Raw genomic sequence first — 23,359 nt, forward strand, 5'->3', positions numbered from 1 at the left:
ATTTCAACTGGTAAGAGGTTTCTTCCTGTTAAAAGGGAGTTTTTCCTTCCCACTGTCGCCAAAGTGCTTGCTCATAGGGGGTCATATGATTGTTGGTTTTTTTTCTCTGTATGTATTATTGTAGGGTCTACCTTACAATATAACGCGCCTTGAGGTGACTGTTGTTGTGATTTGGCGCTATGTAAATACAATTAAACTGAATTGAATTGAATTAAATTGAAAAATAATAACTATAATACAGCCAACTGTGCTGCTTAGCTTTGCTTGTTTCTATTGACAACTGCTTAGATGGACCACATATCTAAAATATGGCTGTCAGCAAGTCGGGGGAGTTCCCATGGTTTTACAAAGTCTGTTGCCGTGCTTTCTTTTTCAGTGACCTTTTTATAAAAACCCATTTTAAGGTGAAACCTGCAGCTGGCTAACAAGTAAATATGTCATTTTTTTTCAACACAGGCAAACTATTGGATAACAGAAATAGCTGTAGACAGCCTAAGTTCAAAGGTCAGATTTTTGAGTAATATGGTATAAAAATAAATCTAGGGCCACTGCTGTTCCCTTGTTACACATGTGCCATAGTCAGGAAGCTGGCAGGCTTATACGATGTTTGACAGTTCTGTGCTTGTGGTTGGTGTGTAAAGGAAACCCAGTGACAGATCAGCTCAGTGCAGGCAGCCAGTGTTCCTGAGTTCACTTTGGTCCCCAGTAGCCTGGCCTCTTCCCATCATCTTAACTATTAAAAGGGCCAGCACACCAAAATAATCACCTCTTTCTGAAGCTGAAAAAAACCCAAGATCAGTCGCACAAAATTTTACTACGAAAAATGGAATTAAACTACTTGTGGTTATGAGTCCAGTCACCACATAAAACCTTTATTAAGGAAACCAGTTAATGAACAGATACTGTACATACTCACAGAGTGGATTACCGTCAGTGTTACATTTTTATAATGTTAAAAAAACTACAAAGGTTACTTCTCTGTATTATGTGTAGGCTTCCAAATAATTTCCCTTGCGATGGAAATTTGCATGCAACACATGAAAATCCATCATGGTTTTTAAATCAGTCTATAAATCTGATTATATTCCTATAATAGGAGAGTTTGATCTCTTAAAAAGGAGGCAAGATATATACAGTCGTAGTTACATCCATATGGCAGTGATAGGCAAATAGTAAAAGCACAAAGATGACAGAGTAAAGCTACTTTTAAGTGCTACATTGGACATCTTTCCATCACAATTCATTGTCTTGACACTTGAGCAGCGTTGAGAACTTGTCATGTCTTATTTGAGAGCACTGTCTTTTTCTTTTATTTTCTCTCCATAAAAAGATGTTCTCCATTTTGAGAAATGGAGGGGAAAATTCCAGCACGGACACCCCACAGACCCTGTGGTGTTTCAGCAAGTCACATAGCTCCATATCAGTGCTCAGAGAAAAACTTCCATCATTATAACTGCTGGAAAAGGAAAAGATGGAATGCTGTATATGTTTCTCTAAGACTTTGTGTCTTCTTTCCTTTTTTGTGACAGGGGTTCATAGTTCCCAGAAGGTTAGTAAAAGACACATCTATCCATCAAGGACCCAGCAGTATGCCTCTTCTCCTTACACCTGTATAGACAGTGTCCTTTCACAGTCCTCCATCTATAGCTGGGTGGTTGAAGTAGAGCGCCTAGTCCTCCTGTCTTGACGCCTAGTGGGTGGGGGGTGGCAGTAACGTGGCAGCCTCCCTTGTGATTTTCTCTTGGAGCTTCGTGGCCTGCGAGGGTCTGGGGGGGCTGGTAGTCAGGCCTCCTCGGCTGTGGCATCAATCCCAGCATAGGTGAAGTTTTCAAAGAGAGCCATGTTCACATATGCCTGAAAAACAGATTAAACCTCATGATTTATGAAAGTGAATGCAAGTGAAGTGTCTCACTACAACAACAACAAAAACCCAGTTTTAGCCCACATTTCTAGTTTAGTTGTTTTGTTTTATGCCCAAATAATAACAACAAGATGTTTTTGTCTATTCTTCCCTTTCTACCAACATGGTGCAAATGAAGCCTTACCTTCCTGGCCTCCTGCATCCTGTTGAGCTGCAAAGAGATTTGGGAGAAGGGGGGTCTCTCATAGGGCCGATCTCTCCAGCACTGCCTCATTAGCTCATAACTGGAGACAAACATTAACACAATGATAAATATGGTAAAACCCAGTGCCATAATGGGCTGTGTAATTTGATAATCATTAGCTATAAGATTACTTACACCTCATCATCACAGTTTTTAGGCTTCTCCATTCTGTAGCCTTGCGGCAGTTTTTCATAAAGCTCAGCACATGTCATCCCACAGTATGGTGTGCCACCTGAAGCACATACACACAGAACTTTATAGAACTTGAATAGGACATTTCAAAAATGTTCCAGGGATATATTTATGTATCACTGTGTAGCATCCCCGCTTCTTTTAACAAGAGTCTGTGCACTGAGTAGAGCAGCTTTTTGGCTTTTGGGAGAGGGATGTTGTCCCATTCTAGTCTGATATATGATTCTAGCTGCTCAACAGTCCTGGGTCTTCTTTGTCATTTTTTTTTCTTTTCATGATGCACCAAATATTTTGAATCATTTAAAGGTCTGGACTGACGGCAGCTCAGTTCAGCACCCAAACTCTGTGCTGTTGTAATAGCTGCAGTATGTGGCTTAGGCTATGCTTGCTGAAATATATAAGGTCTACCTTGAAAAAGATGCTTTCTGGATGAAGCATATGTTGATCTAAAACCTGTATACATCTTTTATTAATGACACCTTTCAAAATGTGTGAAAATCACGGGCATCCAGCATTGAGTTTTGACCTTGTCCACTGCGCACAGATTTCTCCAGATTTCCTGAAGCTTTTGTCGATGTACTCTATCATGTACTGTAGATCAGCGGTCCCCAACCCCCGGCACCGGTCTGTGAGTCGTTTGGTACCGGGCCGCGAAAGTTGTGGCTCGGGTGCGAAATTTATGGTTTTCATAGTTTTTATCGTTATTTTTTTAATCGTTTTTATCGTTAACTCGGTTTCCCTGGGTTTTTTCCCGTGTGTTATGAATAAATCTTCTTTTTTTGGTACCACTATTGGTTCTATTTTGTTGTATTTATCCGCGACACCTTAGAGGCCGGTCTGTGAAAAATATTGTCAGACATAATCCGGTACGTGGCGCAAAAAAGGTTGGGGACCGCTGCTGTAGATTATACAATATTCAAAGTCTTTGCAATTTTACACTGAGTGCATTATTCTGAAATTGTTCAACAATTTGTAGACACAGATTTTTACATCTTTACTTCTAAGAAACTGTCTGTGTAAGGTCTTCTTTTTACACCCACTCATGTTACAGTCATGTTGCTAATTAAACTAATTAGTTATAAAAATGTTCCTCCAGTCATGTCTTTGTAGTTCAACTCAAGTTCTAATATTTAATAAAATAGTAAAATGCTACAGCTTAAAAATGTTGATATTTGTTCTATATTCTACTGTGAATAAAAGATGAAATAACATTTAAAATGACTGCCTTCTGCTTTTATTTAGTTTTTACACAATGTCCCATCGTTTTTGCAATTGAGTTCATAAAATGTTTTCTTGAAAAAATGGCTGCTGTAAAACTGCACATGTGGCTTAAATAACATCACCTCAAGACAGAGATGCTCAGCTTTGACAATCCCTGAGTGTGAAAACGTGTTACGGAAGTTCTAAAGAATTCTGAGTCATAACATTGATGCAGGTCGAGAAGGGGAAGTGTATTAGTTTTGTACTGCCCTTTAAACTGTAACAAAGGGGAAATATAAACATTATAGTGTAAATACAATTGATTATGACTGCAGACTTTTATTGTTGACTGTGTGGTTCGTCGTCACGTGTATTTACATGCACATGTGTGTTTACACATAAATGCAAATGTAAGTCATCCTGTTTTTCATTTGGTTTCAATTCCAATCATTTATTTTTTTCTTTCCCACAGACCCTAGAAAGAGCAGATGCTTCATTACAAACACTTTATGGGGATTCAACTTTTGTTAGCATGTCACAATGTGGCTCTGATATCTGTATTAAATATACCCATATGGAAAAGAAAAAACTAGTAAATCATATAAGGCTTATATGATTTACTCATGAAAGTGGCCACTTTCTCATTACTTTCATATATTGCTTTAGTAAGTATCCAGAACATACAAGTTTCATTTATATAATTTTTCAAGGGATCTTATATCTGTTTTCACTCTTGTATGCTTTTCATACAAGTTTCACACAAGACAGACACAAACTTTATACGATTTACGTATATATATCTTTTCCATATGGGTATAGAAGTAAATGGTGTAGTTTCTGCACTATATGAGGCTGTATGCTTACCTAAGCTTACAATTTCCCAGAGAAGAACACCAAAAGACCATCTGTTACGGAAAATACAAAGATAAGACACAAAGCTTAATAAAACTGGAACAAAGCTTAAACAATTTTAAATACTGGCTCTTGGAAACATTTTCATGTTTCTTTGTCGATCATATCTTTGTTGATTATATCTGGTGCCTTGCAAAGCAGCTAGCTGCAATAATGTACAGATTATAAATGACAGATTCTGAAAGATTCTGATTATCATGCTTTTACAAGCAATATAGATACCTGTTACTCAAAATGTAACTATTTAACACAACCACAAACATTAAACAGAATAACAGGAGGATATTTGATTCTTTAATGGTTAAAATGAAGATTGTTTGTGAAATGAATGCAGAAAATTAAGGGGAACCGAGCATCAGAAAACCACCCTCTTCGCTGCCATCTGATTAGCAAATTTCTTTTCAGAGAAATACCACGGCTTTCATAGGTCACAGAACAGTGTGGTAGATCATATGAGCAGACAAGTGTTGTTTGTGCCGTCAGCCTGTCCGTTTGTTCTGTTCAGTTTCTTCCTCGCAGCACGTTTCGTGACGTCTCACATTGTGTCTCTTACAAATGTTTACAACTCTCTGGCCCTCTGAGCAGCATTCACACTTCTTCCGTTGGCCATGCTGCACTCTCTGCTGTGTATAAATAGGTTCTAGTTGACATGCCAACGTGTCTGTCTGCTAAGTTGTACCCAGAGCTTCCTGACTGTGCTTATCAGTTGTGCAGCACACTATTATCACTCCACCAGTGACAGACGGATGATTTGTTGTTTTCTGTGGTGAGGCACTTTGTGGCATGCCTAATCAAAACGTTGCTAGGAGAAGTAGAAAATAAGGTTTCTGAAGATATTAAATAAGAAATAGAAGGAGGACTTATGATTATGAAGACCTATGTATTGCAATACGGAAACCAGGTTTTTCAGGAAGTGTTTGTGAACCACTTTACCAATAGTTCTCATTTCTGAGAAAAAATATATTCCAGCATATTAGTTAAAAAATTTTATAAGACTTACACATCACTCTTTGTTGTATAAACACTGTAGTTCAGGGACTCAATGGCCATCCAGCGTACTGGCAGCCTCCCCTGAAAGTGAAGCAACAACACATTCATGTCAAATCTTGTGGCTCTGGTGTGTTACGGCATGTTTTAATCAAATTCTGACATCATTTATGTTTGAGTATTAAATAGAAAAGATGAATGCATGAAATGATCATTTAAAAAATAGGGTTTAAACTGTATTATAAAGTGTTGCCACATTACATTACTAAGTCTATGGCCTATTACAGTAAGATGGTAATCTGCTCTACAAACACTGCACGTGCTGGAGTTTACAAACCTGAACATGACTGCCCTCTACAGGCGCTCTATAATTGTGAAAATCAGTTGCTGTCTGAACAGTATTATACCATTAAAAAAACACAAAAAAACCCGCTGAAAATTAAAAAAAATAAAAACAACCTCTTATCCCCTATATTTCATTTGATCAGCTAAATATCATCTTTTTAGTTATCCATATGTGAGATAATACAGATCTACAGATACTCTGACAGCCTAAAGATATGGCTCTATGCGGTCACAGACTGCAGCAGCCTGCTGATAAATGCTTTGCTGTACAGCTCCTTTGTCTTCTGCCGTTTTCAGCATGTGAAAAGTGAGAACAACACATGCAATCCACTCTCATAAAAGGAAAAAAGGGGGAAAAAACAACATCTGACACTGCTTTGTTTTAGTCTCAAGTAACCGGTGCCTTCTGCAAGGCTAAACCAAAACATAACCCCCACCACTCACCATTGTCTTCTTAACATAGACTTCCTCACCACGGGACAGACCGAAATCTGCTATCTTAGCCACAAGATTGTCCCCAACAAGAACATTCCTCGCTGCCAAATCCCTGTGGATGAACTAGCACCAAGAGAGCAGAGGAGGGGAGGGAAGCGGTGTCATGACAAAGATACAGACACAACAATTTTAAGCAAAAATAAAAAGGAACCTGTAAATGTATCTGAAAAAAATCAAGTTTAGTTTGATCAGATCTAAGATAATTTTTTAGAAAACAGCAAATACCAACAGGCACAAAACAGCAGCCAAAGTTGCTCAGCCTTCCTCCTCCTACCTGTTTGTCACTGAGGTAATGCATCCCATTGGCAACATCCACAGCAAACTGCAGCAGCTGCTGGGAGGTGAGGGTGGAAGCAGTACCGTGCTCTTTGGCAAAGGCAGGGTCCGTCTCCAACACTCGACTCTTCCTCAGGAAGTCAAGGAGGTTACCATAGGGGGCGTATTCTATGGCTATGTACAGATAACCTGGAGCAGACAGAGAGACAGATATCTCTGTCAATAAGAAAAGGCCATGCCGCCTGCTAATAAACATATTACCTTCCATCTGTGCAAACTGTTATTGGCTCAGACAGACCATTTTAATGAAATTGTATTATTTTTACTACATACTGTGACTTTGACCTTGGCTGACTCGCTTGGATTTGCCTGGAAAGAGACCCAGCTACAGCTTGTATCGGGCTTGACCTTCAACTCTTTGGTCTTTGACACAGCAGAGGTACACCAGACCTTTTGTAAAATCCTCACAGAACTCAACCAGATGGCTGAAGCTTTGTTAATAGATTACAGCTTCCAGCCAGAGCCAGAGTTCCTGCAGGCATTTGTAGTTGTTGGAAGAGTTTCATGTTGATTTCACTAGGACCAGGGACAGTGCCAACACAATTACTAAGTACCATATGTGGAAGGAAAGAATAACGGGTTTATGGGCAGAGTGGTCAAAGAACTGGAACATAATACAATTATGTTACTTGTGAGTTACAAAAGCTTCTGTTAATCAAGCACATGCCATGTTTCTTGCAAAAGAAGAGTTTCTCAATATGGAACGGTGACAGGTCATCTGCTCTGTACAGAGGATGTAGTTTCAGTGAATAAAACAGGAAATACAAGACAAAGTAAAACCTGTGATGAGTGGTTAAGGTTTTAAAACCTCCATCACCTTAAGAATAACCTAGCTCAGTAAGAATGTGAGGTCATGTTAGTATTAGCACATAGCTGGAATAGAGAGAGAGAGAGACTGTGCTATGAAAGCTCTGTGGAGAGGCGTGACCTTTTCGTTCAATCGTTATCTTCTACTTTTAAGAGTATATCAAATATCGTCTCAATTTATTCCCTCGTCTCTTGTGTTCAGTAGCTCAGCGGTGAATTCCTTCCGGACACACCTCGTTTTTCTAGTACAGGAGGAGAGCAAATTTGTTCCAGATCTCGGTAAGACGAGCTAGGGTGAGAGCTGAAAACGACACCATAATCTCTCCCTTAAAGACATTAAATGCAAAACTGACAAAAAGTCAAGTTTGTGTTTCCTTTTCTAGCCAGCGACTTTTTTCTTTACAGCTTTCCTTTCAAAGGAAGTGCAGTTACACAGACAGTAGCAGTACTTCCTATTCCTTCCTTCCAATTAGCACTTTTTCTTGATGACCATCCTTCGAAGCCTTCTTAGATGTTAAAATTTTTACTTGCTCGCTCTCCTCTCTCCCCGCTTCCTCACAACATTCCTCCCTCCTGACCTCTTTTCCCTCGTGCTCACCCCCTCCTTCCTCTGTTGCTCTTTCCATGAAATTAAATGAAGAAAACACTCGAGGTTTTCTTTAAATCTTTTCAAGTATGTATGCAGCATGTGTGTGCACATGCATGTTCATGATTGTTAATCAAGGGTGTAAACAAAGAAGAGATAAAGTCTCCAGAGCTAAGCGCTACTTCGAAGCGAGCATTTATTTTTTCAAGGTCGACTTGTTTGTAATGTCCTCGCAGAGGTGCTTCTCATGTGCTTCCAGTCTTTGATCAAACAGAAGTAATTAAATGATTCAATTTAGAAGACACTGGCGTAAACTGATACTTCGAGGAAGGGATCATGAAGGAAACCTTATACAAATACATTAATGCATGCCACAGCTGTTTGGTTGTTAGGCGCGCGGACAAATCAAACAAATGTGATAGCGCAAATGCTTCTGGCAGGCGAAGATTATTTCGTTTGGACACATTCTGGGGTTTTCCAGGTGCAGATGACAGAGAGTCAGATGGGACGGGCGTATCTGTTTGCATCTCAAGTAAGAAGAATTTAACCTGTTCAAGTACAGCGCTGCATATTAAGAAGGAATGAGCTGAATAAGGAATCTGCTGAGGGTACAGTTTGTTGAACACAGGCTTGTGTATAAGATTACATTTAAATCTTGATAAAGATATAAAGATGCTGTATATTAGCACCATATTGTTTACCTATTTCTTTAAAGATAACCTTCTTTAGGCTATTTGAATCTTTAGAGCGATTCTAGGTGTGTTTTCTGACGCATACCAACGTATCGATCACGCAGTTTGGTATATATCCTACAGATGAAATCACACCAACAACCAAACTAGATGGTGTATCTGCTTCCACGAGAAGTGACCCAACACCATCTGCTGAGGACAGTCATATTGTATGGTTGTTGGGTTTCAACTGGATTTGTTTAGGCAAACATCAGATTGTTGCTGTATAGGTTTCTGTAGTATACAGTTTATACAACCTGGTCACTAAACTGTAAGGCAGTCGTATACTTGTGGCACTGAAACAGCAGTTTGTTTCACCTGTGAATTACTGTTCCCGAATAGCCAATAGTGCGTCGATACTCATTACAACCACTAGATGTTGCTCACTCACCTCTATTTTCACAGGCTCCTATTAAGTTGATGATATTGGGATGCTGGCCTAGTTTACACAGAACCTCCAGCTCTCCTGCAAAGTCTCTGTGGTCATTTTCTGAGGCAAACTCTGCAGGAAGAACAACATGATGGGCATTGTTAAGCAAAGTGCAAGCAAAGCAGTATTTAAAATGAAAATTACACATCAGAATGCCGTACGGTGTCTTAATGTTACTGCATCTACATGTCTGCGGTTTTATGTCTGATGACTATATCTGTATCAGTTTAATGATCAATGTGTGGCTCAGATACCTTTCAGCATCTTGATGGCTGCGCTCATTTTGTTGCCATCCTTCTTGATCATGGCTTTGATAACCTGTTATTGAAACCACAGTTAGCTGAAGTGTTGCGAAGAGAATGGCAACCACAGGGAACAACATTGCAACGTTCAGAAAATCTAAACACCTGGCCAAAGTTTCCCTCTCCGATGACATCTTCAAACTTTATGTTCTCCCACTCAAGGATTGGATAGGTGAGGGGCTCTGGGGTGGGCTTTGGCCTTCGTGTCAGGGTCAGAGTTCCTGAGTTAAACTGCAGAATAGTTTCCTCCCCCTGGAGATATAAACAGTGTATAGTCAGCAAAATAATTTCTCTCAGTGGCTGCAAAGTCAACCGGAATAGAATGAATGCTCACCGATCCAGATTGGTAGGTAAACGTGCGGCGACGGTTCAGCAGCGTCTTCCTGATGAAGAAAAGAGCCAACAGCGCCAACAGTATAGTCACACAGGTGACAGTTACTGAACCCACGATTGCAATTAACAGCTGATAACTGTCCCCATTGGGCTGGCCAATCACATCCAGGGTGGTAGGGGCAAAGGTTGGAGCAGCTTTTTCTAGCATTGGGGAAAAGACAGAGTGAAAAAAAAGAAGAGGAGAGAAACAGAAGATTTAAATACGGGGGAGATAAATATGGAATTTTTTGTGTAAACATATTACTATCTCAAGTAAAACCCCATCCATGTGTGGGTGGTCTGGTCAACTGGAGGAGCCAACCAAATATAGTAGTGAAGAGGTTGGACATAAGATTATGAGGTCCCATATTTGAGACTCAAAATTTATCAAAAAAATCAGACTTAAGAATATAATACAGTCTCATTTGGAACCTTTTGCTTGTTGCCATGTATATTTTACCTTCTATGTGACTTGATCATTATGAGGAGCTTCCTACTTACCATCCCCCTGTGTCTTTGCCTGAACATAGTTGCTCCACTCTCCTGGCACTTTAGAGAAAGCCCTCACTCTGAATTGGTAGATTGTGCTGCCGTTGAGCGCAGTCACATCTTTGGTGGTCTTGTTCCCATCGTCCGTGTCCACCCAAGGGTGGGTGCTCGCCTGGCCAACTGGCTGGTACTCTATGATATATTTAATGATACCTCCATTTGGATCGTCAGGGGGCTGCCACTTCACCTGAATGGCTGACATGGACAGAGGCACGGCCTTGACGTTGAGTGGGGATGATGGACCTTAGATACAGAAACATTAGAGCTGTTACAATCAATCAAAAATAATTTTTCTTACCACACATTCTGAAATCAAGCAGGTAATCTAATTCTAACACTTCAAGACTGGTTACTAGAAGAACGTTTGACTATTAAGGATTTAAAAGAATCATATGCATAGATTATGGCTTTACATCTATCAGCTGCTATTTTCCCCCTTCAATTTACACATAGCTTCTGGGCAGAGAGAGAGAGTTGCTAAGTAAAAGGCAAGCTCCAAATATAGCTGAGTGTTTAAACCAAGGCTAAAACCTATAGGGCGCTATAGGTTTGCAATACACCTAATGTTGTGCCACTAGCTGCAAGAAGTGAATTATGAACTGCTTTACATTTTAAAACTCCTTAAAAGAAGCCTTTTTTTCTCTAACCAGCAGGTTTTAGTTACCCTGGCTGTTGATGTGGAAATGGTAGCGTTTGGAGGGCGGGCCCTGGCTGCCACAGTTGACGAGGCGCACCACCACCGTGTAGTCTTGTTGATACTCCAGGTTGTGGAACTTGGTGGAGAGCACATTGAGCAGGGTGTCAACCTCCTGGAGTTTCTCACTGTAGCGTGGTGGCCCAAAGAGCTGCACTAAAAAGCCAGTGGCTCTGCCAGCATTAATGGCTTTGCTGCCGGGTAATCGCCAGCGTACAGTAACATTGCGGCCTTCCACCGAGCTGCTGTCAATCTCAGGTTGAATTGTGGGCTCTGCAGCAACAGAGAACACAAGATGAGCTGTGGGGACTACGATCTATTTGTACACTTTTTGGTAACACTTTATAATTTTCCCATTAGGAGCTCAGTCTAAGTGGAGTTTTTGTTTCTCCTCCTCTCACCTCATGTTATGTATTTTCGTTGTTTTTTTTCTATCAGCCTACCTCTATGACATGTCTTCCCAATGTGATGTTTGTGTAAAGTTTGGTCAGAGGGTTCTTTTGTAAGTGCGCATGCGCCGTAGCGTGCTGCCTGCTGTAACCTATAATTTCCTTCAGGATTAATAAAGTATTTCTTATTCTGATTCTGATTAATATGCAACATTTCACTGTAATTAAATGGACTCCAAATGTTTGTGTTTGAAATTAAATTGTGATTATATTATATTTACCAACAAATACTTAGAGTGAGGTGCACAAGAATAAGGAGGTAATAAGTTGGGATGGATGTTCTATTGTTCAATTTATATATATAATATACACACTACTGGTTTAGGAACACCCCAATTTTTCCACTTATTTATTGCAATTCAAGTCGTTCAAGTCCAGTGAATATGCCAGAGGTTAGTTTTTTTTTTCAAAGGTAGGGCTACCCAAAACTAATGTACATTTCAGAATTATACAGAAAGGCCTTTTTCAGGCCTTTTTTTTTTTTTTTTTTTTTTTTTACCAATTTAAGTCTGTTCTGCAGCAATGGAAGTGGATTAAGCCTTGAAAGCTGGTGCTACTAATTCCTACAGGTGTTCCAACTTTCCTGGATTACTTACAACCCCCTCTGTCTGCATAAACACTGCAACACGCTGTGGTGCCATACCCTCGTGGTCATCAGTTGAACAGTATTGTACCGCAGAAAGTAGTGTGTTGCAACAAAAATGGCGAGAAAAGGGAAATTAACAATGGAAGAGAGAGAGACCATCATAACACTTAAAAATTCTGGTCTTTCTTTCAGAGAAATTGCAAAGAAAGTCAAGGTGTCAGTGAGTCCAGTTTCCCTCACCATCAAAAGGCATGCAGAAACTCTGACAGGAAGAGGTGTGGCAGATTCAAAGCCACCACTGAATCAGAGGACAAGTTTCTGAGAGTTAAAAGTTTGCGTGATAGGGAGATCACAGGACAACAGCTTCAAACACAGCTTCATATTGGTCGTAATAAGCATGTCTCAGTTCCACTGTGAAGAGAAGACTTCAGGCTGCAGGTTTGACAGGACGAGTTGCAGCAAGAAAACGTCATAATAAGACAAAGAGGCTTGCCTGGGCCATGAAACACCACCATTGGACTACTGAAGACTGGAAGAAGGTATTATGGACTGATGAATCAAAATTTGGGCAGCACGGTGGTTAGCACTGTTGCCTCACAGCAGAGAGTTTGCATGTTCTCCCCATGTTTGCGTGGGTTCTCTTTGGATACTCCGGCTACCTCCCACAGTCCAAAGACATGCAGTTAGTGGGGTTAGGTTAATTGGAAACACTAAATTGCCCATAGGTGTGAATGTGAGAGTGAATGTGAGTGCGATCGGTTGTCTCTGTCTATGTGTTAGCCCTGCGACAGACAAGCGACCTGTTCAGGGTGTACCCTGCCATTCGCCCTAAGACAGCTGGGATAGGGGCCAGCGCGCCCCGCGACCCTGAGAAGGATATGTGGAAGCAAATAGATGGATGGAAGGATGAAATTTGAAATTTTCAGTTCATCACGCAGGATCTTGGTGTGCCATCAAGTAGGCAAAAGGAAGGTTCCACAGTGTATGGCATCAACTGTCAAACTTAGAGGAAGAAGTGTGATGGTCTTTTTCTTTTTTCCAAGTTATGTTTGAACAGTGAAAAGTTAAAAAAGGAGAACAGTTCATACATAGTCATATTTGTAAAGTCAAAGGCAATGTTGAATAATAAAACATCTATCATGCAACCAATATAATGAATATTACATAAAGATGTAAAAAGGCAAGATTAACCCCCTCCATAATATGGCCCGTGCCCTTTAAAGTACTCCATACTTACAGTAAGTTAGACAGGGATATATTGCTTTGTGTTGGATTTTTTCAAATGAATTCGAACCCCTAATTCTAGTGCACCTGCTTTTAAGTATTTGTAAGTAACATAATTACATTATAATTTAAAATAAAATAATTTAAATTCCATTTAATCACAAGGGAATTAAGCCCTTAGTTGCAGATCATATTTTAAAGTGTTACCCATGTATCATAATTGATGGTTGCTAGGTGATTTTCTTGATGTTAATTTGAGTTTTCACAGAAACAGGGTGAGCAGCAGTTAGTTTACAACAGTGCTAGCTTTAAATAGCGCTGTATTTGTCTGCTTTCCGCCCCTCAGTTATATGGACCTCGTTACTCTGTTCTTTTGTCTGTGATTAACCGACTCAGAATGCTATATTTTCCCAAAAGGTAGACTTCAAGTCCCTTTATGGCAGTACATTTCAAAATAAAATGGACAAATGGCTAAGATAAATCCAGTATTTGTTGATGCACGGTTTTATTTGTTTCATTTTCCATTCCAGTTTTTCACTTAAACATTAATGGAACGTCCTCAGTTCACTTCCAGCCAGGAGAATCTATTTAATGTTGCTTTTCCAAAATTTACACTTATGTCAATAGTTTATGTTTGTGCAAGAGACAGGCATAAACTATCATCAACAGATCATTTTAATTTCCCCTTGTGGGACTAATAAAGGTATATCATATCATATCATTTTAGATCCATTTCACACTCGGACCTCAGATATTGTAAGAGACTCAAGCTTAGTAGAACTACGCTTAACTGCACTTCAAAACACTTTTTCATGTTTTTTTTTCTGCACTTGCTCTTTCTAATATGCTCTCTCCCTCTGCCCAACCTTCACTTAGGAATAAACCTGCTATTGCTCCTTGAATACAGGTTGTTACTGCTTTAAACGGGGTCGTGACTTCTAATAGGCCGATAAAAAATTACGCTTTTTAATACCTTCTATGGTATTCCATTTTTTTGTTGTTGTTGTTTTTAAAAGAAACAACCATAAATCATTCCACTTGCATTTTTCTATATTTGCTCTAAACTTGAGTCAGGCATGGGAAAAACACTTCACTATTACTCTAACCAGACTTAAAATAATTGAGCTTGCTTAAGTTCTGTGGTCAGGAAAATTTAAATTTTTTCCCAGGCAAATTTTCCAGATAAATATACACGTATCCAAAGTTTGTGTGGTCTGTAACATTTATCTGCAGGTCTCACCAGGACAGTCGGTCTCCATTATGGCTTGCGGCCCCGGGGCCCCCTCTCCTCCTTCCCCAGGACGACTCAGCTGGACACGGACATAGTAGCGTGTTGAGGGCTCCAGATTCATAAGTGTGATAGGCTCTTTGTCACTATAAACTGAAAGGAAAATTGACTTAGGATAGGCCGGTGAGCCAAAGTTTTCATTCATTTTTAGAGTAGGATTATTGAGAATAAACACAAAGGGTCTGAAGTGTTTTAAATAAAATTACACACATAAACTTCAACACATATGTGTAACATTTGGTGTCTTTAGATACGGAAAAAACAGATGTGAACTCAAACTTAACGGAACACGATGTCCAGTCTTTGAGAAGATCTTTTTTGTTTATAGACCCGATTGGGTTGTTTTTCTAACAGGTACAATTTATTATTTTTTAACTTTTTTAGATTTTCCATTGAAAACAGTTTTTATTTTAAATTTGTGCAATCTGTTGCCCTAATCATGCTTCTTGCTTTATCTAATACATTACATCTTTGGCTGAACTGATTGTGTGTTGAAATAACGGAGATTTACGCAATTGTTCTTTTTGTTGCTGCAATGCAATAAAAGAAAAAGTAAAAAAATAATTATCTGTGATTGCTCTTCTTTCTGATAAAGACTGACTGCATGGCTACATGATTATGTTTTTTCCGTATACCTATGATGGAGGACCACAAGTCTTCATTTTTATTCTCCACAGGCTTGTAGAGGACTCTGATTGAGATGATGGGGCCATCTCCCACATAGTTGTACACTGGCATCACCAGCAGCTGCTTGCTTCTCTTTTCCAGCAATTTGGGAGCAGTAATGGGCATCGGGGGCACTGAAAAGAAGTAGGATTTTTTTTAAATTATTTTGAAATTCACCTGTCTGTACATAACTTTAAAATGTCATAAATCACACACCTTTAACAGTGAGGGTGAATTCACGCGAGTCCTGGCCTCCATCGGTGGACACCCTGCACTCCCACAAGCCTTCTTGTTCAGCGCTCAGGTTAGGGATATCAAATTCAGCAGTGCTCCTGTTTGAGTCCATGACAGTACGAGAGGCCTGCAAATAAAATGGTTAACACAGGGAGGCAATGAAATATGCTGCAATTTTTTTTTTTTTTTTTGTTTAGATCCATCTGTTGGGATCATTTTGATTTTTTCCACCACTTTGAGAAAATTCTGGTGGCCCAATTTTCTTTTTCTTTTTTTTTAAACAGTGTGTGTCTATTATCAAGGAAACACCAGAGAAACAATAACACAGAAACTGAACATATCACTTAAAGGCAAAACATGGTGACTGCTGCACTGTGGAGTGATACAGCCTTATCTGGTTAGGCCATTGTGCTGCTGACTTCCTCAGAAGTTGCATTCATCAGGCTTGACATAAAAACAAAGTTGAAACCCCAAATAAAAGTTGTTCCATTTGTTCTATTTTATACTTTCTTTACTTTTCAGAGAGAGACTTTACAAATTTAAAGAAACAGTTGGACATGTTTAAAAAGGCTTTATAAAAGTTCGTGCTCGATTACACTGGAAGGTCAGTCACTCTCATGACTGTGTTAGCTACATCACAGTGTAGCATTAAGAGTGGAAACAGGGTTAGCTTACAGCTAAGTTACAGCTACTACAGTTACAGCAACTTAAACATATGCTCACTTATTCCTGTAAAGCTATGTAATGTTTTTGTTGTGTAGATGATAGCTTTTCATTTGTAGAAGATAGGAAATTATGTAACTATTTTCTGATCATTTATATAGCTGCCCAGCTATGTCACTTTCTATCACTTATGCTATGCGGCCTTAATTAACCTTAGCCTGACTACCGAGACCTACATTTTCAGTTAATTTTGGTCCTGAGTGAATGAATCTTTCCTTATTCAGTATAATCAGAGCTGATTATTTCCACTTGCAGAGTCCATATTTGGGAGATTGGCACTTTTTGGGGGACTTCCATACCTTTTTACAGAATAGAGCAGACATTTGTAACATCAGATGGAGGTGCCTAGGTTGCGGTGGGCTACAAAGCAGCTTGCAGATATGCAAAAAGTTTGGGAAAGCTAATGCTACAGTCACACTACAGGAAAGTTGTTAACCACGACACAAGCCTCGAGGCTCTGTTGCTATCTTCAAAGTGAATCTGGGGTGATAAAATGACAATAATACGGAGTCAGTCTGCAGTCAGTCAGTCTGCCGTCAGTCTTTGGGACTAAATGGGTTCGGATTGGTCTTTATACAGTAAATAACTGTGACAAATTAGCAAAAAACACAAATACGTTACAATCTATTGCAAATCTGCTGCCATCTACTTATGCAGAAATTAATATTAAACAGAAATTCTCATTAACTGCTTACATTTCGTCTAGTCAGAATCCTCCACTAACAGTGACGTATGGCTGTAGTGATTTAATGGCAAACTGTTTATTTAGGAATATAACCACAATATAACCATTTAGCAACTACTTGAGCTGAATCTCCTATTGCAGATTGCAAAGCAGGTTGGCAAAAAATGGTTTGCAAAGTCTTGGCATGCAGTCTGTGTTTACTAATTAGGCAGCAGTTATTTGCAAATGTTCAGCAGTCTGTCTGACAGTGATTGCAGTCACTCTGATTCAAACCATGATAGTTTGGAGGCATGTTTCCTCCAACTGGATGACTATTTGGTTGCTGCAACTACTTGTAATCAGCTGCTGAATGCAAAAAAAAAAATAATCACTGTAATCACCAAGCAAACAAATAATTTTCCTGGTCAACAGAGGTTGCTGTACTGCTTTTACCCTAATGTGACTGAGCCATTAAGCAGCTCAAGCAAGAATTTGGCAAATATCATATAGGAACTTAGATGAATGTGTAGAAGGATATCAGGTGAACCATTAGCTGATATGGGCCGACACGGAGGTCTGCCAAGATATTCAGCCTGAACTAACACTCTTGTAGTCAGGCTTACTGTGAGTTTTCCTTGCCGGAGTGCTGCTGGCAACTGCTGGTCTTCCTACCTTAAGTACTGTGCTGTCCAACTTTCGCAGCTCAATGCTGTTGTGACTGGGCAGGGGGTTCCCTGTGGCTGAGCAAAGGATCACGGCTTTGGAGTTGAGATTCAACTCCAAATCCCTATCCAAGTCCAAAATCTGAGGAGCCCAGTCTAAAGATGTAGAGAGAGAGACGGGACAGGAAACGAAAAGAAAGGAACAGCAAAAAAAGACAAAAAATTATGCTTCACTAATGAGCACGGTAAAGAAAGAGATCATAAAAGCAGCAACTCTGCTTGTAAAAACATTTATATAAGTACACCCATTGGTCAAATTTTGAAATCACATCCCCTAGTGGTTGTACTTTTTGTGTGTGATGAAATAGGAAAAATACACTTTGGACAAATTCAGGTGCCAATACAAAGGCTGTTTGAGCCTTAGCACTAAAAAAGGTTGCACATTCAAGAGTAACTTGTTCAGTTAAGTTATTCATTATGGTTCGTGTGTGGTGTGTGCAACAGTTTTATTAAGTTGCATAGCTGGTTTATATACAATATTTCAAGAAGAATGCAAATAAAATTGAAATAGTGAAACAAAACATGCATATCACTGTAACTGTTAAGATACCTACCAGACCTCTCACAGTGCTGTCCTCGCCACCCTCTGGGACACTGGCATCCACTGAAACGGCTGCAGATGCCTCCGTTCTGGCATCTGCAGCTAAACCTGCAGTCTGGCCCATACATGCCATTATGGCAGGCTGACAACAGAATAGAAGAAAACAAAACTTCATAGTGTGAGACTCGATATGGTCGGATCACGTTATTGAAACTCCATTAAAAGAAAATGACATTTTAAAAAAAAGAAGAAAACAGATGATCTTATTTAAATTATGTATCATACCATTCTCACAGTGGCTCCCAAACCAGCCGCTGGCGCAGGAACAACCATAGGGGTCTGGTAGGCAGAATCGAAGCCCCCTGCAGTTCAGCTTGGAACCACATGTCTCCTGGCAGTTTTGACCAAACATTCCTTCTCTGCAGGCTGCAAGTCATCAGAGAAAGAAAAAAATCACAAATCTGTTTGTTTAAATTCCTCATGTTTTGCGGTATCATGCCTTAAAACTCTGAAACTCTTTTTTTCTTGGTTTCACAGTTGCATTAAATGTTTTACTGGACTGCCAAGAACTTCAGAATTTGTAGAATATGCCGTCTTCAGGTATCACTAGTGACAGATTTAAATTCAGTGTACCTCACATGTAGTTTTCTATGTATATCTATAACTGGAGGTCAACACACAAGACAATGCTGGGTTAAGTTAAAAATGATCATGGCCAAGTTAGGAAATTTATGTTTGTTCAATTATGTTGAAAAGCCTGTTCGTTTGACCTTAAATGGAGCTACATTTACAAGGAAATGCATTTATGAGTTGAGCAGCAGAGTTGAGTATGTGAGCTGTTCCCCTGTAAAAACTCCTTTTTGCCAATGCCAGAGAAGACCATCCCATCTTGAAGGACAGACCAAACTCTGTCCTTCAAGATGACAGTGCTCACCTGTACAGAGTGGGTTTTATAAGAGACTCCTGAACTTGTGAGTTGAGAGGATGGATTGGCCTGCCTGCAGTCCTGACCTTAACTTGGGTGTGCTATTCGTGCCAGAGTGACGAGCACAGCCACACCGGGACTGTGTGGAGGATTTTTCATGGACGCAGCTCACATACTCAACTCTTCTGCTCAACCCACAAATGCCTTTTCCTTCCAAATGTGAAAAAACAGATTTATATATGTTTATATTTTGATGATCTACTAGTTTTCTACCCGTGGTTAATGAGTGAACTCATGTTAGTGTGTGTTTACAATATAGCATTTAGGGAGTTCTTTTTTTCTGATTGATTGATATATGAAAACAGATGCTGAGTTAAAAGGTAATCTATGTCATTCATGCATGAAAATTCTTTAAAAAACAAACAAACGCTAGTATATTGAAAAAAAGTACTTGTTTGTATAGAGACAAGTAAGTAGCATGAACCAATGGTACATACCAAAGCAGGTTTGCTTAAGCTAGTGTACCTCTTGCTAGATTTGACTTTTAAATATATTAACCATAACAGCAGAAAAACATGTAGCACGAAATAGCTACCGCATACTGATAATGACAGGAATGGAGTTAATGGCTATTTGTGCAGTTGCTGCCATTTGAGAGTACGTGACGCAAGGTGCTTTCCATAACACACAATCTTTTGTTAACCAGTGTCATTTGCACACGGCTGATTAGTGATACAAACACCATTAAAACATCCGTCACTCTAATGGCTGCTTAACTTTCAACTCAGGTAATAAATCTAAGACTGCGTACAAGTAAACTCAAAAACTTTCATCTTTTCTCTAAGAAATCAAAGTAACATCGCTTTGATCCTACGAGGAATAATTTTCTCAGAACAACAGTAAACTAGCGTTTCTGTGCGAGGCTATATTAATGCTTCAGACGGAGCACGTTCCTCGGCCTCACTTGATCAGCCTAACGCGGTTGCCAGTGTTTTTGCTGATTCATTTTTCAACCTTAGGCTCCACACTGGCGTCTCCCTTTAAAGTCCGTCTGTCTCTTTTTGGTACTGTTTATGTTAAGGAGTCAGACTGCGAGGCATTGACTCTGGTTGTGCATATTTATTCCAAATGTGTAAGTGAGTCAACATAATTCATGTGACTTATTAACACTACTTTTTCACCTTGCACACCCTTTTTGTATTATCCTCCTCTATCTTCCTTTTTACTGATCTCATTCACAAACAGAAAGTTCTCCCATACAATGCTGCAGATGCAGATGTTTGCCTGAGTAGAGTACAAACCTGTCTCACAGCGTGTTCCCATAAATCCTGGAGGGCAGATACAGTCTCCGTTCACTTCATGACACACGCCACCATTGAGACACTCTTGACAATCTCTAATACAGTTAGGACCCCACTTCTGACTGGGGCAACCTGCAAAGAAACACAGATTCTTTACTTAGAACAGCACAGAGACTTCAAACACCTTCGATAGCATTTACGTGTATTTCGCCTTTTGTGTGTTTATATTCTGTTTTGGATATTTTTTTAAGCACATGTGACCTATTTAAATGAAAAAAGGATTCATAGTACTGAATGCATGCTAAATTACAGTAAAATGTGCATCTGGTGGAGACAACAAAGAAGAAGCCGGCTGCAGGTGGAGGGTGGAGATAGTGTTAATGCTGTAATTTTTCTTTGGGGTACTGAGATAAAGGAAATGACACAAACATATGTGCTGCACATGCCTTGCCAAATAAAATGTGCAGATGTAGCCTATAGTGAATTCACAGTTTAGGGTAGGCTAGTATTTAACAGTAACTTAGATTTCCACAAGCTTCCATTTAAATAGAAAGATTTTGAGCTGAGGAATCTCTTGCATCTCAATCAGTCTAGCAGAACGCGCACTGAGTCAACTTCAGCATGTCTTGTGTAATCCTTTGTGAGTTCAGCTGAACATCTGAGCCAAAAAATGCTACAAAACTCTTGATTTAATCTGACACCGATTGATTGTGTGTGTGTGTGTGTGTTTGTGTGTGTGAGACCCAACAAACCTCTGACAATGAGCCTCATCCAGGCACCCTTGAGAGGGCTGTCTCCAACATAGCTGGCACTGTAGATACCTTGATTGTCAAGCTTTACATTCTCCACCGTTAGCTCAGCAGTTTTATTGATCATGTCGTTCCAGTGTGTCATATAATAGTAGTTTCCTACAAAAACAAGCGACAACATTAATGTCATTGTTTGAGCCTGCGTTTGCACAAAAATTTCCTTCCTCTATACCGAGTTGCATACGCTGACTCACCGTTGTACTTCCAGGTCACATCTCTCTTTTGGGAGTTGATCAAGTGCATAGTGAGGTTAACTGTCTCACCTAGATTAGCAATCAGTGTGAGGGAATTTGGAACGAAATCTGTTGTAAGGAACAAAGACGCTGTTATTGTTTTTTTTTTTAATGGCACACCCTTGAAAGTAGTTGCATTTAAACATGTATTTCATGCATAATAGATTTAAGCAATAAAATAAATCTCTCTGAAGAAAGTCTTGTTTTGTGAAGTGCAAACACACCGTTGTCAAGGTTGTTAATCATTGTGATCTTTTCAACTGGGCCAACTTCCTGAGAAGATTCACAGTAGAAGATGCCAATGCTTTCTAGGTGACTAAAGTCTCTGGCCACAACCATTTTATTTCCGGACTTGTGCACCCTATATTGTGGGGTACTGGAGAACATGAGGATTTTGTTGTCCTTCTTAATGCCCAACTCAGCCTGGGCAGAGTTGCGCTCTCCATTGATACAAGAGATGGAGAAGTTTTCGGGGGTTCTGATCATGGCTGCAGAGAACATGGTCAGGTCAATCACAGCATCTGTAAAACAGAGCATTAGTCATTCTCTGATGTAAGGCAACAGTGTGAGTTTTTTTAATCACGTGTAACAAACCTTATTTAATTATTCAGAGAGATGGAGAGTTGTCTTTTCAGGGGGAAGACCCATTATTTTTAATGTTAAGTGATTCACACAGTGACAGAAAATACATACGCTTTTTTTCAATTTGTATTACTTTTCCCTAGAAATGTACACATTACTAAATTGCTCCATGGTCATCTTGGAGCTGTTAAAGTGCTCAGTCGTTAGCAGTGTGGAACTACTGTTTCATTCCAGTTGTGATCAAGTGTCAGATTTGAAGTTCTGCATTAAATTAAAGATGATTGTGTCAACTTAATTTCATAAAACTCATCTATCAGACACATGGAATAAATATTGAATCGAAGGGAAGCATGTGTTGTAACTCTTTTTTTTGGTTAATAACGCCTTATTATCATATTGCGTTAAATGGGGAAGATCATTCGACTTAAAATTACAGATTACTGAGAATACCGATTGGGGTTTGGGTTCAAACATAAACGCCTCTTGGAATGATGCATTAACAAAAGTGCCAAATCCAATAACATGAGTTTGCCCAGCATTCCTTCTCCCTGGTATGTGAGCCCCAAATCCACAGAACAATGGAAGGAAACATGGATGAGCTCCTTATTCCCTGAGGGTACATAGATCTACGCGCTGTGCTGACAAGGTCTCAGACAAACGAAAAAAATTGCTTAAAAACTATAAGTGGATCAAGGTTGGGTTATCTCTGTATAACTTGGACGTTAGTTTTTATCCCCTCCTTAATATAAGATTTCTCAAAAATATTCTAGGTCCGTAAGCTACTCAGACAGGTTTTGAAATAGTTTCCCTCTTACCTGATAAAGTAAAGAAGCACAACGCAAACACCCACAGAATCATCGTGGTATTTGTAATCCTCATTGGGGAAAGCTGGAATTCAACTGCCGGCGTGTGATTCTTTTTAGGGTGAGCTCTACATCCAAAACGGTGACGCTGCGTCACGACGGTGCGCTTTTTTACGCATAACTCGTCGAAGCCTCCAATTCTCCCGTTCGGTTTGTAAAATCTCGTCGGTAACCAGCTGGTTTTGGGAGATCACTCTACTGTCACTCTAAGCAGAGAGTCTAACTTTTGGTGAAGCTCAGCTTTCTCTGGGTGGGAAAGGAAGGAAGAGCGTCACCAGACAGCGGAGGACTGCTGGCGCTCCAGACCTCCCCGATCCACGATTAGTGTATTTCTGACTTCAAATTTTGTCACTTTTTCTTCCAGTACAATGCTGAACGTTAAGCAGTCGTCTGATTGCTTTTACATACACTGAACATCATGATTTAGTAAAACGGCTGTTCTGTGGCACGATGGATTTAGGATGAAACTTTTTTAGGTTTCATCAACAACAAAAAACATGAAATGT

At 39.7% G+C, this 23,359-nt stretch overlaps 1 protein-coding gene across 2 annotated transcripts; it reads right to left on the reverse strand.

Moving 5' to 3' along the window:
- Positions 1–844: 844 nt before the first annotated feature.
- Positions 845–23,116, reverse strand: tie1 (tyrosine kinase with immunoglobulin-like and EGF-like domains 1). 2 transcript variants are annotated; one of them, XM_005457116.4, is made up of 24 exons: positions 22,806–23,116; positions 21,633–21,929; positions 21,370–21,477; positions 21,119–21,274; positions 20,367–20,498; positions 18,426–18,566; positions 18,154–18,282; positions 17,550–17,695; positions 15,473–15,617; positions 15,226–15,390; positions 14,543–14,683; positions 11,014–11,316; positions 10,302–10,592; positions 9,763–9,962; positions 9,534–9,680; positions 9,381–9,444; positions 9,088–9,198; positions 6,511–6,701; positions 6,186–6,299; positions 5,410–5,480; positions 4,362–4,402; positions 2,241–2,337; positions 2,046–2,145; positions 845–1,854 (listed from the first exon to the last, which is right to left on the reverse strand). In XM_005457116.4, the coding sequence occupies exons 1-24, from the start codon at positions 22,867–22,869 to the stop codon at positions 1,783–1,785; spliced, it is 3,426 nt and encodes a 1,141-aa protein (XP_005457173.1). In that variant the 5' UTR covers positions 22,870–23,116; the 3' UTR covers positions 845–1,782. The 2 variants fall into 2 exon arrangements, with proteins under 2 accessions (XP_005457173.1, XP_005457174.1); XM_005457117.4 differs by lacking the exon at positions 11,014–11,316 and having other exon boundaries at positions 22,806–23,115.
- Positions 23,117–23,359: the final 243 nt, after the last annotated feature.

This window comes from Oreochromis niloticus, linkage group LG17 (assembly GCF_001858045.2).
Source record: "Oreochromis niloticus isolate F11D_XX linkage group LG17, O_niloticus_UMD_NMBU, whole genome shotgun sequence".
Classification (NCBI taxonomy): Eukaryota; Metazoa; Chordata; class Actinopteri; order Cichliformes; family Cichlidae; genus Oreochromis; species Oreochromis niloticus.

Excerpts from the sequence above, each read along its gene's own strand:
- tie1 (XM_005457116.4), bottom strand. The coding sequence starts at position 22,869 with ATGAGGATTACAAATACCACGATGATTCTGTGGGTGTTTGCGTTGTGC. Across the intron at positions 21,930-22,805 it reads GTGCTTCTTTACTTTATCAG|ATGCTGTGATTGACCTGACC; the intron begins GTAAGAGGGAAA and ends TCTGTTTTACAG. Across the intron at positions 4,403-5,409 it reads TATACAACAAAGAGTGATGT|ATGGTCTTTTGGTGTTCTTC; the intron begins GTAAGTCTTATA and ends TTTCCGTAACAG.